Source organism: Oikopleura dioica, chromosome 1, assembly GCF_907165135.1.
Source record: "Oikopleura dioica chromosome 1, OKI2018_I68_1.0, whole genome shotgun sequence".
NCBI classification, from domain to species: Eukaryota; Metazoa; Chordata; class Appendicularia; order Copelata; family Oikopleuridae; genus Oikopleura; species Oikopleura dioica.
The window spans coordinates 1,873,402-1,887,911 of record NC_137291.1 but is presented as its reverse complement, the minus strand read 5'-3'; the positions used below and the strand labels follow the sequence as shown (position 1 = coordinate 1,887,911).

Below are 14,510 nucleotides of genomic sequence, written 5' to 3'. Positions count from 1 at the left end.
GGTCGTAACTTTTTTTTTTCTACGCGAAAGATACTCAAGGTAGATTTTGAAATTCACGAAAAAAATAAAAAGCAGAGAATTTGATTTTTCAATATAAAAAATATAAAAAAGGTAAGTTTGCTCTTATTACAGGCTATTTAGAGTGAGGTATCACTATTATAATTTTTATAAAATTAAGGTGATGCTAACGAAGTGACACCCTTATTTATTTTCTTTTTAATTTTAAGGATTTTCTTTTAAAAGATCGTTTTTGAGGACTTTTTCACAAAAATTTTCATCGAAAAAAGGGACAAATTTTTCATTCGAAGAACCTTTTTAGCTGAGAAAAATGGCTGCAGAAATCAGCACTACGATCAAATTTTCGACAACCCAGGCCCAAGAAACCTACGACCGGCTAAAACGATGCTTGGACCTCAGCGAGCAGCTTTTACGTAAGTCCCAAGCTATAAAATAATAAGTAGCTGTGACAAGTGGTTTATTGTTATTGCTGATTTCCGCTCGTTTATTGATGGCCGTGACTGACTTTGTATTCTTCAGAAAAGCTTGGTGGAGAGGAAACGTCTTTAAATCAAGCCGCTAAAGTCGTAAAATCAGGAGGTCAAAGTGATGTTCATGAGGGAGGTCTCACAAGTTTTACGATTATTTGTTAGTTTTATTATTTTTAACACATAATCAAATATGAATCAAGAAGCGAAGTTTTGAGACTGATTCCTAAAGGTCGACTCTGGAATCATTATCGATTCAACGTCACCAGAACCGGTTGTTGAAGCCGCTCAGGAGATCGTTAAAGGCAATGAATCATCAAAAAAGCAAGGTACCGAAAGCAACTAAAATAATCTCCCAAGCAGTTTTCTTCTTCAGTATCTGACAACAACAATGACGACAATGATGACATCGACGACGATGATGATGATGTTCAGCTTAACTTCGTTTCGAGCCAAAAAGTTCAGTCATGCGCTCCAGTCGAATCCTTTTCGTCAGATGAGGGTTCAGAAAATGAAGAACTCACTTTTGGAACTTCATCAAAAGTCGAATCTGGCATTTCTGAAACCCAAGAAATCGAAGAAAAATCAGAAGACATCGTCGAAAAAGCGATTCAACAAGCACTCGGCGAAACTAACAATGAAGAACCTCCAACTAAAGCGGATCTAAGAAAGTACGAGAATGCTGAAACCGAAACCGGGTTCACGGTTCAAAAAGAAATGACCAAGGAAGAACTAGAAAAACTCGAAAAAGACGAAAAATCCACAGAAAATTTGAGCAAGACTGAAGACAACGAGGAGTCGAAATCAAGCGAGAACGAATGCGCTGAAGTCGAATTCGACAAAGATCGTCGCGAAACCCTCGCTGATGTTTCTGAAATATCAGATTTCAGCGCCAACCCGACCATCCAGGAAAACGGCAAAATCTCGGAAGAATCGGAGGGCGAATTCCCGGTGATTATTGACGAAACACTTTCGGAGCAGGAATCATCAGGTAAGGGTCAATTTCACTTTCGCCCCAAAACGAAATCGAACCAAAAACAGTAAATTTGGTCTGGTGGGAAGCGAGAAGGGGCGATTATTGACAGAATTGAACTGACGGCCTGAATTGACCCAGAATAAGACGGATCACCGGTCACGGGCTACATCAAAGCTGGACTCTTAATCGGTGTCTCGGGGCTTATTGCACTCAAATGGGGCAATAAATGATGCATCGATGATTGTTTTATGATTTTTAAATTGACTTTTCTGATGGGCAATTTTTTCGTAAATTTTAGAGTTTTTCAATTATACATTTTGATAAAATTAAATAAATTAAAAAATTGTTTGAGTTTTATGGTGTCTCAAAAATATTCACATATCTATTACCCGAATTATTAGCTGGACTATTAGCGATTTTATTTGCATTTTTCTGAGAACGAGTTCAAAATTCCAAGTTCACAATTATTGTACTCGTGGTGCCCTACTCGTCTCATTGCATAACTATCGTTTTCTCCAAATATAAAATCAGAACCGAAGCAAAAGTTTTTTTCACACCGAAAAAAGAGAATGGAGTTAGTGAAGGAAACGATCATTTTGATAAGAAAAAATGGAAATAGAGAGTTTTTGGTGAAAACGAAATTTCAAATTCTAGTGATTTTGAGTTTGCTACTTGAGTTTCTGCTTGAATTCTGCATTTCAAAACTCATCAGCTGTTTCGAATCAAGAACAGCATCGATTTCAGGTAAAAGCTTTCGAAAAAGTGACTTTTAAAATTTTTTGGAACAAAAATTTTTGTTTGAAAAAAAATTCTTGAGAATCCTTTTCAAACAAAAATTCCCTTCCCAGATGTTTGCTTCTCATACTCGTAAATTTGCAGCGCCAAATTTTCATTTCCTCCCGAGCTGAATTATTGAAATTCGCGTAAAATCAGGAACGGAAATCGATGCGCATATTTTTCGCGATCTCTTCAGTTTTTTCACAGCTGACCAACTTCTGAGCTAAAATTCAGCCCCTGACCCGCCCTCTGGCGGCATAAACTGGACTCTCGAGCCGAAACACACAGCGCTGCTTATTTTTTTCTCCTCGAAAATACAGAGAAAAGGGGTTAAGGGAACCCCCCTTGTTGTTATTTTTCGTTGGCTTTGTTTCTAGAACAAAAACAGCGAATTTGTGTGTTTTTCGCGCGCAGAAGGCGCCTCAGATAGTTTTCGAATAAGGAGAGAAGGGGCACACGCACGAAAAAAATAATATTAAAAAAGTGAAGAGAGAAAATTGTGAAAAAGCCGCCCGATGAAGCGAATCTTGAGAGTCCTAACCTGCTCGGGGGGATTCAGTAAGAAAGGTAAATTCTAGCGAAAATCAGCTGAAGAATTCTGTTTAATAAAGACGGTTTCAATTTTTCTAAATAAAGAAATATTTTATCAAAAAGCCGCGCTAAAAAGCTGGCTTCTTCGACGCAAAGCCGCGTGCGGTTTTCTAGACTCATGATTTTCCAGATTAGTTATACTTTATTGTTTCCAAGATAAAGTAAGTTATCTTCAAAGTAATCATAAAATGAAGAGAAAATAATGGAGAATAAGCATCTTATACTTCCTCTGTCGCTTTGAATAAAAAGCCGCAAGCGGCTATTCTTGCAATAAAGTCAAAAGTTTTGAGTCGAAACTTCTTTTTCTTAAAATTTCATCAAATAATAAGTTTCTCAACTTGATACATGTTGAGTTTTCATCCCTTTTTCCTTCAATTTCCAAAAAATCAAGATAAGGCCCTCCATATCCTTATTTTTCATAATCCTTCCCCTCAAGTCTGTTTCTGCCCTGATCGGTTTTGAAACACCCTAACCCGATAATACCGGTATTTTCAACCCGAATCTATAATTGGCAGTTTTCCCAATTTCACAATTCTATCGAAAAAAGAAGGGATTGCCAAAAATAAGAATCGACGAAAAAGGTTGAATAAATAATTAACCACAAAACCGTTCAGATAAAGCCGACGAGCCCGAGCAAGCGAAGAACGCATCTGCTCCGGCAACTGACGCCGCGTCTGAAGTTTCCGCCGAAAAAGCAACGGCTGAACAGAAATCGCTCAACTCGTCGTTTGAAATCATTGAAACAAATGACCCAGCGCTGGCTCAATGTGAGCCAGATTCGGAGAACAAACAAGAAGAATCCAAGGAGGATGAAAAAGTTCTAGAAACAAAAGGAAAGGGTCAAAAAAATGAAATCGCACTTGCCTTATCAACAATTTTTTGCTAGAATCTTCTCGAAAAAGCCGCGCGCGGCCTTTTCTCAACAATCTTGTTCACTCGAAAGCCGCACGCGGCTATTTTTTGGGCCAAAATGAGGCTTCAAAAGTCGCCCGCGGCTGTTTTTTTCGGGCCATATTGAGACTTCGAAAGCCGCGCGCGGCTATTTTTCTCGGGCCAAAATGAGGCCTCAAAAAATAGAAATTCCAGCTGAATCCCAGCCAGAAGAATCCTCCCCAACAGAAAATCCCGCAGCTCAAAAGGAAGAAGAAAAAGAATCACAAACAGTTGACGAAGAAAAGGAACTTCGTCGAAAACAGAGCGAGGCGGAAATTCAAGCATTCGAGCAAGAGCTCGCCGAAGAAGCAAAAACTCTCAAGAATCTAAGTGATGCAGAAGAAAAGGTCTCTGTAGCTAACGAATCAAAACCTGAGCAAAAGCCTGTTGAACAAGAAGAACCAGAGCCAGCTAAGAGCCAAAACGAAGCGCCAATTTCTGAACCAGAAAATGAACCAGAACCAGCTCAAGAATCGGAGCCAATTGTCGAAGAAGCAGAAAAAACGGAGCAGCCAAAGCTCGACGATTTGGAAAACGAGGACGAAAAAGACTCCGGAAATGTTTCGGAAGAAAAATCAACCGAAGAATCGATCGAAAAAGTCAAGGCGATTTCCGATGACTGCGAAAAAGCTGTGAAACGAACTGCTTCAGAAATCGAGGTACGGAACATTTTGATTGAATAAAATAAAAGTTTGATGATTAGGAACTTGTTGAAATGGTAAGACAGTTATGAGTACAGTTTTATTCGTTGTCCTTATTATCAATTTTCGTGGCACCCCCTGGGGCGAGTGTCTCAAAGCGATATTTCTGAGCGATTTAATTAAGAAAAAATCTCTAGCCAATGAAAAACCGGTATTTCACCTTCCGGCCAATCAACAACTCGGGAGTTTTCATCAAATTTTGTCGCTCAGAAATGGTCGCTTTTTGACATATCCTGCTTTTTAGTACTTTCTTGATTGAAATTTCTATATTTTTTTAGGCCCTTCGCGCTGAAATTCTCCGAAATATCCTGATCGCCAAAGAGCTTGAAAGCGAAAAACAAAACTCCGCTGAAAACAAAGACGATTCCAAGTTGCTAGATTTGCCTGCTGAAAATGGCCAGCCTCAAACCGCTTCTCAGGGAAATACTCCAAGCGGGAAGAAGAACAAAAAGAGAAAGCACAAGCTTCAGAAGCCAAAGCACCAGAAATGGTGATTTTTTTAAGGTAAAGTTGAATCACGAAAGATCTTTGCTAGTCTGTTTTTAGACAAAATTTCGACGCAAGATGGAGCCTGACCAAGAAAATAAGGTGCTCAATTCCGTCCATCAGCTGCTTTGAAACATCAATATCTTACTTCACCACCTCAAAACACCACTTAGCCAAATCCAAATAAATTATCTCAAATGAAATTTTCGTCTCATTTGTTTTTGGTTCTATTCTCTTAATAACGTCAGTTAAATAAGTGTTTTTTTAAATAAAGCGACTCATAATCCAAGCAAATAGCATAGTTCGATCTCTGTTGATTTGAATGTTAACTAATCGTTACAAGAGCTTATCTTGTCTGCTTTAGAAAACTCAACCAAAGTTTATTGCAAAAATAAAGAACACGCAAAGCCATGGCTTGGAGCGAGTCATAATATAATAGATGAACACTTGAACCTAAAAAATACCAGGAAAAAGAACTTAGAGAAAAATCGAGAAAATGATAACCAAACTCATGTTTTTGGCCCTAATTTGTCCCGCAGAGAGTTGTGCAAAGAAAAAGCGAGTTCCCGTAACAACTGAGATGACGGTTCTTGAAACGACCATTCAAGAGACAACAACAGCTCCAACAACGACATCAGAGGCGCCATCAACAAAACCAGTCACAACGCCAAAGACGTTGCCAAGACCGAGCATGCCGTCTACGGAATCAGTTCTTCTAGGAGCTTCAGAAATATTGACTTCTTCAACTGGACCAAGAGGAACGATAAAAATCACAACGACAGCTTCATCAATCACAACATCAAGATCAACGACGACTACAACTTCAACAACAACTGTAACAACAACATCAACTTCGACGACGACCACAACTACATTTTCGACGACAACTACAACTTCGACTAGGGACCGAACGCAAATCGGGGGTCAAAATTTTAAATTGCTTGAAATGAAAATTTACAATAGTAAATCGACTACGGCGAACATTTTCTTTCATTACAGCCACCCCGAAAAATGTCCGGAAGACCGAGAAATCACATCTGTTTTCACAATTTGGTCGTTTTGAGGGTGCTAGAGTTGATGCGCAATTTTAGTCCCCAAAAAAATCGAAAGATAAAATAAAAACCATTTCTAAAATTGAAAAATTTATATAGGTTTGTAGGGGTCCCTGGGTGCGCAAGCCTTTTAAAGGTTTCAAGAGCGAAAATGACTCATCACCATGGCGCGAGAAAAAAAAAACGAGACGGCGGGATTCGAACCCGGAGCACCGGCACGCCGATCCATGACGCTACCGATGCACCACTGATAAATACTTGAAGCCTGAGAAACTTTATTTATAAACTAATATTGAAACCTCTTTGTTACTCGATAAAACTCTGGCACTTCAGAGTTATCAGAGTAGCCATATTTTGAGAATAAGTTATTCTGAATAACTCAAATTGATTGTGCAAGGGGCTGCGCCAGTGGGACTTGTTTTTGCACATGTCCTTATCAAGAAAAATCTGAAAAAAAAATTTTCAAAAAATTAAGGGTAGGGGTCGAAAAAATCGGTGTTTTTATTTTTGCAAGATTAGGCCTAGTAAAACCTAGCCGACCATTTTAAAAATTCAAGAATGATTTTTTCGACTCAAAAAAAGTTTAAGCAAGATAATAAATCCGCAAATAAAGAAATTAAAATAAAAAAAATACATGTATATAAAAACCATAATAAAGCGTAAAATTTGAATTATTTATATTTTCACCCCAAAGGGGTGTGGGTGGGGTTGGGGACATAACTGAGATTGATCACCTTAGAGTCCGACGCCGATCTCAAGCCCCTTAAATTTAAGAATCAAGGAACGGGGCTGAGACGGCCCGAAGGGCCGTCAAGCCCCTTAAATTTAAGAATCAAGGAACGGGGCTGAGACGGCCCGAAGGGCCGTCAAGCCCCTTAAATTTAAGAATCAAGGAACGGGGCTGAGACGGCCCGAAGGGCCGTCAAGCCCCTTAAATTTAAGAATCAAGGAACGGGGCTGAGACGGCCCGAAGGGCCGTCAAGCCCCTTAAATTTAAGAATCAAGGAACGGGGCTGAGACGGCCCGAAGGGCCGTCAAGCCCCTTAAATTTAAGAATCAAGGAACGGGGCTGAGACGGCCCGAAGGGCCGTCAAGCCCTTAAATTTAAGAATCAAGGAACGGGGCTGAGACGGCCCGAAGGGCCGTCAAGCCCCTTAAATTTAAGAATCAAGGAACGGGGCTGAGACGGCCCGAAGGGCCGTCAAGCCCCTTAAATTTAAGAATCAAGGAACGGGGCTGAGACGGCCCGAAGGGCCGTCAAGCCCTTAAATTTAAGAATCAAGGAACGGGGCTGAGACGGCCCGAAGGGCCGTCAAGCCCTTAAATTTAAGAATCAAGGAACGGGGCTGAGACGGCCCGAAGGGCCGTCAAGCCCTTAAATTTAAGAATCAAGGAACGGGGCTGAGACGGCCCGAAGGGCCGTCAAGCCCTTAAATTTAAGAATCAAGGAACGGGGCTGAGACGGCCCGAAGGGCCGTCAAGCCCTTAAATTTAAGAATCAAGGAACGGGGCTGAGACGGCCCGAAGGGCCGTCAAGCCCTTAAATTTAAGAATCAAGGAACGGGGCTGAGACGGCCCGAAGGGCCGTCAAGCTCCTTAAATTTAAGAATCAAGGAACGGGGCTGAGACGGCCCGAAGGGCCGTCAAGCCCCTTAAATTTAAGAATCAAGGAACGGGGCTGAGACGGCCCGAAGGGCCGTCAAGCCCCTTAAATTTAATAATCAAGGAACGGGGCTGAGACGGCCCGAAGGGCCGTCAAGCCCCTTAAATTTAATAATCAAGGAACGGGGCTGAAGAGATCAAACCCTCGCCTGTCACCATTCCACTTACGATGATCTCACGATCAATATGTTAAGATTCAACATGCCCTTCAAGGTAAGGTCGTTAAATGCAGGTTTTTCTCGGGTTTTTAATGCCCTTAATTTTTTCGGGATAGGCCCTGAGGTACGACCGTTTTCTTGAGAGTTTTTGGTTAACGGACTTAAGCCGTACAATAGCTCTTCGGAAAGCTCAGGTGCTATCCGTTATTCTCTAGTACAGAGAAGTTTTTTGCTCAAGGCAAACCTACCACTAGGAGGGGCCTTAGTTGGAGAATTTTGAAAAAACGCCATTTTAGGCCATTTTTGAATCGAAATTCTGCCGATTCGGGCTTAGATAGACACCGTCTGCGACTAGGTTTAGATAGACCGAAGCCTAATCTTTAATCTCTAGTACAGAGAAACAATTTGGTCAAGTAATTAAAAAATTTTCTTTAGAACAACCGATTGGGGGAATTTTTGGCGTTTTTGGAGTTCAAATGCTCTCTAGCGCCAACATTTGGTCCAAAAGTCTAGTGCGGTCACAAAATTCTTAATCTGCTCATTCTAAGCTTTCGATAGACCTCTTATATGTCTTATTTCGAGGTTATTCAAAAGTCGAAAAAATGAAAATTTTGACTCTTATCATCTTGATGAAAATCAATCAATCATTCGACATTTCAGAAGTCGAGATTGACGTCGAAGAACCCGAAATTGACATTGCAGAAGTCATGGTTGAAATCGGTGAAGCCAGGATTAAACTAAAATCATACCCATGCAAAATGGGACAGGTGCGTTAGAACGAATGGCCTAGTTAGTTTCTGATGGGGCCGGGTATGGTCGGAAGAGTGAGTTCGAATCCCCCTGATCGCTCTTTTTTAATTTCCTATTGGTGGAAGCGCGGGCTCGCTCACAGTGAAAACTCGAAACGCGCCGCGGCAAAAGCTTCTCGCCCCGGAGCGCCACCATCAGAGTAAGACAGCGCGCTTGAAAGTGGTTCGTTCCTGAAATTTTAATTCTTTCCAAAGGTCAATATCTCGGAAACGGAAGGGATTGGGAGAAAATTGAGAACGCAGTTCAATTTCTCTGGTTTCAATACCCCTTTTTTCATTCATAACTCTCATAACTAAATTTTGGTCCGATTTCCGTTCGGTCCCTAACTTCGACAACAACTACAACATCGACGACGACTACAACTACAACTTCGACGACGACTACCACTTCGACGACGACTACAACTACACCAACAACTTCAACTTCGACTACAGCTACAACTGCAACAACAACTACAACAGTCACATATGTCGGAGATGAGCCGAATCCAAAATGTCCACCATTGCCCAATCCAACCTGGTGGAACTGCTCAGACAATGGGAACAGCTGTATTCTGAAAACCTGCGGGAAAAAAATAAGAAAAACGTATTGCAGAATAAGGGAACGATCAAGTTTCTGGACTCGCTCACCAAGCACGAAAGATTGTGACGTTCCTCTTTACGTAAGAGATTAAATCTGCTTTATCCAAAATAAATTATTTCACGGGCTCGTTTTTTTGTCAAAAATTATTCTCGTTTTTCTCAAAAGAGGCAAATGATTTTTATTTTGTTCTTTTGATAACCTTGAGAGAATTGTTACGCGGGCTAGTACATTTTTAATCTTGCTTGGAGCAATAAAATAGAAAGCACCTTTAGACTGTTTTCCCTGGAACATGCAGTCTGCAATTTAACAAAATGAAAACATTACTGTTATTTTTTACCCTTTTCATCCCAATTGAGAGTTGTCAAAAACGTAAAAAACGACCGATTTCCTCCAGCAATGAGCCAGTTATTCTCGAAGAAATTTCTCAAACAGCTGCAGGAGGTAACTAAAGAAATAAAATTTTGCATCATTTCTAAAGGCTTACAAACATCACCGACAACGATAGCCTCGAGTTCCACCAACATGATTTTGAACAATTCTAAAACGACGACATCATCAACGTCCACATCAACTACCAGAACTATACCAAGAAAGCCAACTTCAACAACAGCAGTTGGAACCAACTCGACTTACACCCGCCCTCAAACTGGTTCGACTACGGTGACGACTTCAACTTCGAGTCCCACATTGTCTTCGACAACTTCCAGGATCTCAACATCATCTTCAACGACTACCACACAAACTAATACGAGTACAACTACAACAACAAGTGTCACATACAAAGGCCTACCACCGAGTTCAAACTGTCCGCCATTACCAAACGCTCATTGGTGGAACTGCTCGAGAGATGGGAATCTTTGCCTCCTGCCAACATGTGGACCGCAGAAAAAAAGAATAAGAAGAGTGACATGTAAGAAGAGAGGTGAAAGATTCTTCTGGGGTGGAACTCCTGGAGTAAGAGGATGCACCGCTCCTGATTACGTCATTACTGATAAACAGCGGCCTCAGATTGGATCGCAATTGGAAGTAAGACCAAGCTTTGAACAAATTCGATTTCCTTAGGGAGATAAATGGTACAGTATCATTCCTGTTAACTGAAAAGCTTTGAATAAACTTTTATTTAACTCGAACAGGTTTTGGTCTAACAATTATCGCCTTCTTATCCGAAATCCACTCGTATGGGTTTTCCAGCGCTTTTTGGATGACTGATTTCTTCGATCTCTAGAATTTCTTATCCTTTTTTTCACGCCCAAATTTCAAACCGTTTCATTTCGCATAAGTTGAATAAATCCCACTTCTGTGTTTGCTCCTCTATCCGTCTGATTTATCACTCCAATTTGAATTCCCCTCGATTTCGCCGTCCACTAAAATTATCATGAAAAAAAAGTTGACTGAAAAAACTCACGAGAAAAGCAAAGGATTTATCAAAAATTGGGTCGGTTGGTTCATTTCCAGTGCTTTGAGCGCGAAACTTCGCAGTTCCTGGACACAGTTTCACATTTATAATCTGCAGAAGGCTTCCACTGTCATTTTGAGGGGGAATCAGGTGCCGGGCTTGCTCCACATGAACTCTTTTACATGGTCGAAAATCGTCGAAAAAGATAAAATACGATGATTTTTTCGTTCCTCGCCTCATGATTTTCGTCTTGTCTTCGTATAAAATTTTGAAATCAAGCTCTCCGTGGAAGGGTTGAAGAAGAATATCGTAAGAGGAGGAAGTTGTGATATTGTTCAAAATTTTTTCGACGGGGTTGAGTGGCTCGTGTCTGATCGACAAATCTTTCCAGTCCCAAGTTGTCATGTTCAGCCCCGCCTGGAAATTATTTTTTCGTTCATTCAAGCAGCCCCTTACCTCAGCGATGCACCTGCTTTTAGTCAGAATGGAAGACCGCCAGAGAGAAATATGCAAGACACGGAGTGCCAATTCTGTCTCTGACACGTGATATTTGAAGTGGGTACCAATGGACCCATCTCGAGAGCAAGTAGCCTTTCGTTTTGCCCCTTTACTTTTGTCTGGAAGAAGATATGCTGAAAAAAGTTAAAAGTGGGATTAATTTTTTGACCTACTTTTGACATAAAAAATAGTCGAAGGAGTTGTTAGGGCAATCCCGTAGATGGTTCGAAGATGAACCGTCAGAATGCCAAGACGATGATCATATCTTATCGTGAAGCTGATCACGTGGCCGTGTTCGAGTAACTCTTCTGATGGAGTGGTGATGACGAGGTCTTCTTCGTTTGATTTTATGCTTCTCTAGAATTTTCGTTACAGCCGATTAAGGAAATTAACGAAAAGCTTCTCACTATTTTTGGCTACAAAATAAGGGTATCACAACTTTATAAAAAATAATAAATTATCAACAAAAGCTTCAATTACGTTATACTACCTGAAGACAGCACATTCTTTTATCATTTCTCATAAAAAATAAAAGCGCTCTTATTTTGTCATAAATTGATACAACCAGTGCTCGTTATATCAACCCCCTTCGGTCCGTGTCCCCGTGTCCTTTCTGTGTTGCGCCGCACGAGCCGACATTAATTATTTCTCGTTCCAATAAGAAAGGATATTTATTTTCATACTATGAATCTTTTATTCTGGGGCTCATTTGAGGAATTTGCTTCATGAAATGAAGGAAATAGACAAATGTGATTTTTGATGCCTTTTACAAAAAAAAACCGCGAAAAAACACTAGAAAAGCTCGAATTCGATATTTTTTATCCAATAATTAAGGGTGTCGAGTACCCTAAAGAACTTACGATGCTTTCAGATGCTTTCAAGCTAGGCAAGCTCGCTCTTCTTAAAATCTTCTTTCTAGCACTCCCGAAATCTCTGAAATTTTCAACCAATGGAGCTACTTCGATCACAAACATCCTACCTAAGAGCTGAGAGCTCGGAGAATCCGGACGAGTACGATGCTTAATAAACAATCAAGTGTCTGTTCAATTTATAATTTTTTTGCTTTTCAGGCACTATTTTCCTCTTTGAGGGTTTTAGTATCTGAAATCGTCGGTACCTGTTGAATTCGTATTGATCGAGGAAATTTTTGACGCCAAAGATGCCCTTCTCCTTTTCAAAGCTGTCAATTACAATTTGGCATACTACTGTCAAATCTTTTTCATATAAAATACAGTATCTTATTTGCAAGCGTCGAAGATATAATGAATTGTGATTTTCAACGTCCAGAAATTCTCAGAAATTAATATTTTTGGCCTTCAGAGAAAAATTAACAAATCAGAAAAATAAGGGGATCACTGTGTTAAAAATTTGACCCGAAAAAACTTGATAAACAACTGTTCCTTTCAATCAGATTCGCCAGAAAATCTATTGAAATCCCGAACGGCCTCTCATCTTGCGTCAAATACTTGATCTAAAATGCTTTTTTACGACATCGATACAGTAACGACTATACGCTCGCAAATGAACTCACCCATGTGCCAGATTGCGAACGAAACTGTCGTTTATTTTTGCACAGTCGGCAGCGTAAAATGCTCCTGTTCTTCTGCCGCGTTTCAATTAGACACGCTTTGCAATATTTACAACCGCAGTCGGAGCAAATCTTCAATCGGAGCCAGAAAAAGAGAAATTTCGTGTTGCAGAAGCTGCAAGCATTTCGACTTGGGGATGCTCCTGATTGCTCGATCAAGGGCGTTTTTCGCTCCAGAGAATTGATTCTTGATTTTTCAGCGCGAAGAATCACCAGATTTCGTCTTAATTAAAAAATGACAGTTTCAAGCTTATTTTTCCACGAAAGTATACTTTCTTCTTTTTAATAAAGATTCCGATAGACCTGAAAATCTCAGTCTTTTTGAATGAAGACTTATTTAGTCTTATTTCAAGAAAATAAAAATTCGAGTCAGAAATGATAATTTTTAAAATGAAATCTTTTTATAGATTTTTTTAATTTTTTAAATTTTTGTGAGAAAATAAATATAAACAACTTTTCCATTATCGAAGAAAATTGCCGGAATATTTTCCTTTTCATGACTGGAAAATTATTAGATCATTCCCGAAATAACAACTACCTGAAAACATCCTCGAGTTTGTCTCTCTCATCTTCTGTCAGAACAAAAACCGTCTCTAAAATATCGGATGTGGACATAAACCGATTAACCGATAAAAGCCAAGAGAATGAAAAAAAAAATATTTCTGACGCGCTGCGTACTAGGGTTGGGAGCAAAACTTAGTTAACAGACTATTGATCTGCATATTTATTATTGGGTTTATTTGATGCATTATGCAGACGAGAAGGAACGCTTAATTAGCAGGTGAATGAACTGGGCGATTTTTCCTGTAATTAGAAAACATCCAGGTCCCGCAAATCATCGAATTATTCATCAGATTTTATATACAGTCGTAGATTTTCTGTTGAAATCTTCGTCTTCTGCGATATTTTTTCATCGTTTTCTCCACTTTCTCTTCGTATCCGAATTTCATCCAATAAATCATCCACACAACGACTTGAATTCTATCAAATCAAATCGATGAAAATGCCTTACATAAAGTCAGAAACACAAGAAAAACTCCAAAGGCGGCGAGAACTTGCCAGTCCTGATAATACTCAAACTTCGAACTCATCTCTCTCTTTCTCAATCTTTGGCTTTGAGAATTTCCGCAGCTGCTAAAATTTCTTCATTTTCTTCAATTATCGGAAGCAATTTCGCGCCATTCGTTTTTTTCAAAATGAAAGTTTCAATCGCTTTAATTGCCGCTGTTTTTGCCGAGCAGGCGATTCCAGCTACTTTCAAAGACTGCTGGGATAAGTTCAATCGAGAATTGAGAAAATGCGAAAGATTGAATGAACCAGAAGATCAGCTCGTTTGTTTGTTCGAACTTTTCCGAGATACTTCTTTTTGCGTTCTTGAATCACTTTGCGATCGATTTGACGAAGAGGTAAAAATGAATTCAAAACAGTATTTCACCGTTGCTTTTAAGACTGATGACTGTACATCAGCACCAACTGCAGAAGCAAAATGCGTCAAAAAGATCCTTGATGAGTCAATTTTCTTCGCAAGAGACCAAGACTGGCAGACAGTTGACTTCCAACAAGCAGTTCGGGAGCTGGAAGAAGATTCTTACTCCTGTTTTTCCAAATAAACGCTGCAAAGACTTACATATTTGAAAACCTTGTGATTTAGATCTTGCCATAATGTTCCAAAAATTTGACGGCACCTTCCAAAACTATTTATTCGTAGTGATGAGGTTGTTTTTCTAGCCAGCCAATAATTTTCCCGCGACTCCGCGCTTGTCATGGATAACATATAAAAGACGGAAAAAATTCCGGATTTTTTCAGAAGAGAGA

The 14,510-nt window shown here is 39.9% G+C and overlaps 4 protein-coding genes across 6 annotated transcripts; 3 read left to right on the top strand and 1 right to left on the bottom strand.

Annotated features, from left to right (window-relative positions):
• The first annotated feature begins 34 nt into the window (after positions 1-34).
• Positions 35-1,717, top strand: LOC145710708 (uncharacterized). The gene is made up of 6 exons (XM_081788470.1): positions 35-111; positions 320-431; positions 538-618; positions 719-814; positions 862-1,476; positions 1,606-1,717. Exons 2-6 carry the CDS (start codon positions 329-331, stop codon positions 1,689-1,691), a joined length of 981 nt encoding a protein of 326 aa, XP_081644596.1. The 5' UTR covers positions 35-111; positions 320-328; the 3' UTR covers positions 1,692-1,717.
• An 811-nt stretch (positions 1,718-2,528) lies between these two features.
• LOC145711083 (uncharacterized) lies at positions 2,529-5,146 on the top strand. Of its 3 annotated transcripts, XM_081788807.1 has the most exons (6): positions 2,529-2,805; positions 3,444-3,662; positions 3,907-4,421; positions 4,466-4,480; positions 4,742-4,967; positions 5,010-5,146. In XM_081788807.1, the coding sequence occupies exons 1-5, from the start codon at positions 2,754-2,756 to the stop codon at positions 4,955-4,957; spliced, it is 1,017 nt and encodes a 338-aa protein (XP_081644933.1). In that variant the 5' UTR covers positions 2,529-2,753; the 3' UTR covers positions 4,958-4,967; positions 5,010-5,146. The 3 variants fall into 3 exon arrangements, with proteins under 3 accessions (XP_081644933.1, XP_081644935.1, XP_081644936.1); XM_081788809.1 differs by lacking the exon at positions 5,010-5,146 and having other exon boundaries at positions 4,742-4,968; XM_081788810.1 differs by lacking the exon at positions 4,466-4,480 and having other exon boundaries at positions 2,532-2,805.
• Positions 5,147-10,329: 5,183 nt separating this feature from the next.
• Positions 10,330-11,612, bottom strand: LOC145711441 (synaptotagmin-like protein 1). Its single transcript, XM_081789134.1, has 6 exons — positions 11,598-11,612; positions 11,281-11,464; positions 11,066-11,241; positions 10,619-11,026; positions 10,476-10,577; positions 10,330-10,434 (listed from the first exon to the last, which is right to left on the bottom strand). Exons 1-6 carry the CDS (start codon positions 11,610-11,612, stop codon positions 10,330-10,332), a joined length of 990 nt encoding a protein of 329 aa, XP_081645260.1.
• A 2,249-nt stretch (positions 11,613-13,861) lies between these two features.
• Positions 13,862-14,315, top strand: LOC145711144 (uncharacterized). Its single transcript, XM_081788873.1, has 2 exons — positions 13,862-14,101; positions 14,144-14,315. Exons 1-2 carry the CDS (start codon positions 13,892-13,894, stop codon positions 14,303-14,305), a joined length of 372 nt encoding a protein of 123 aa, XP_081644999.1. The 5' UTR covers positions 13,862-13,891; the 3' UTR covers positions 14,306-14,315.
• Positions 14,316-14,510: the final 195 nt, after the last annotated feature.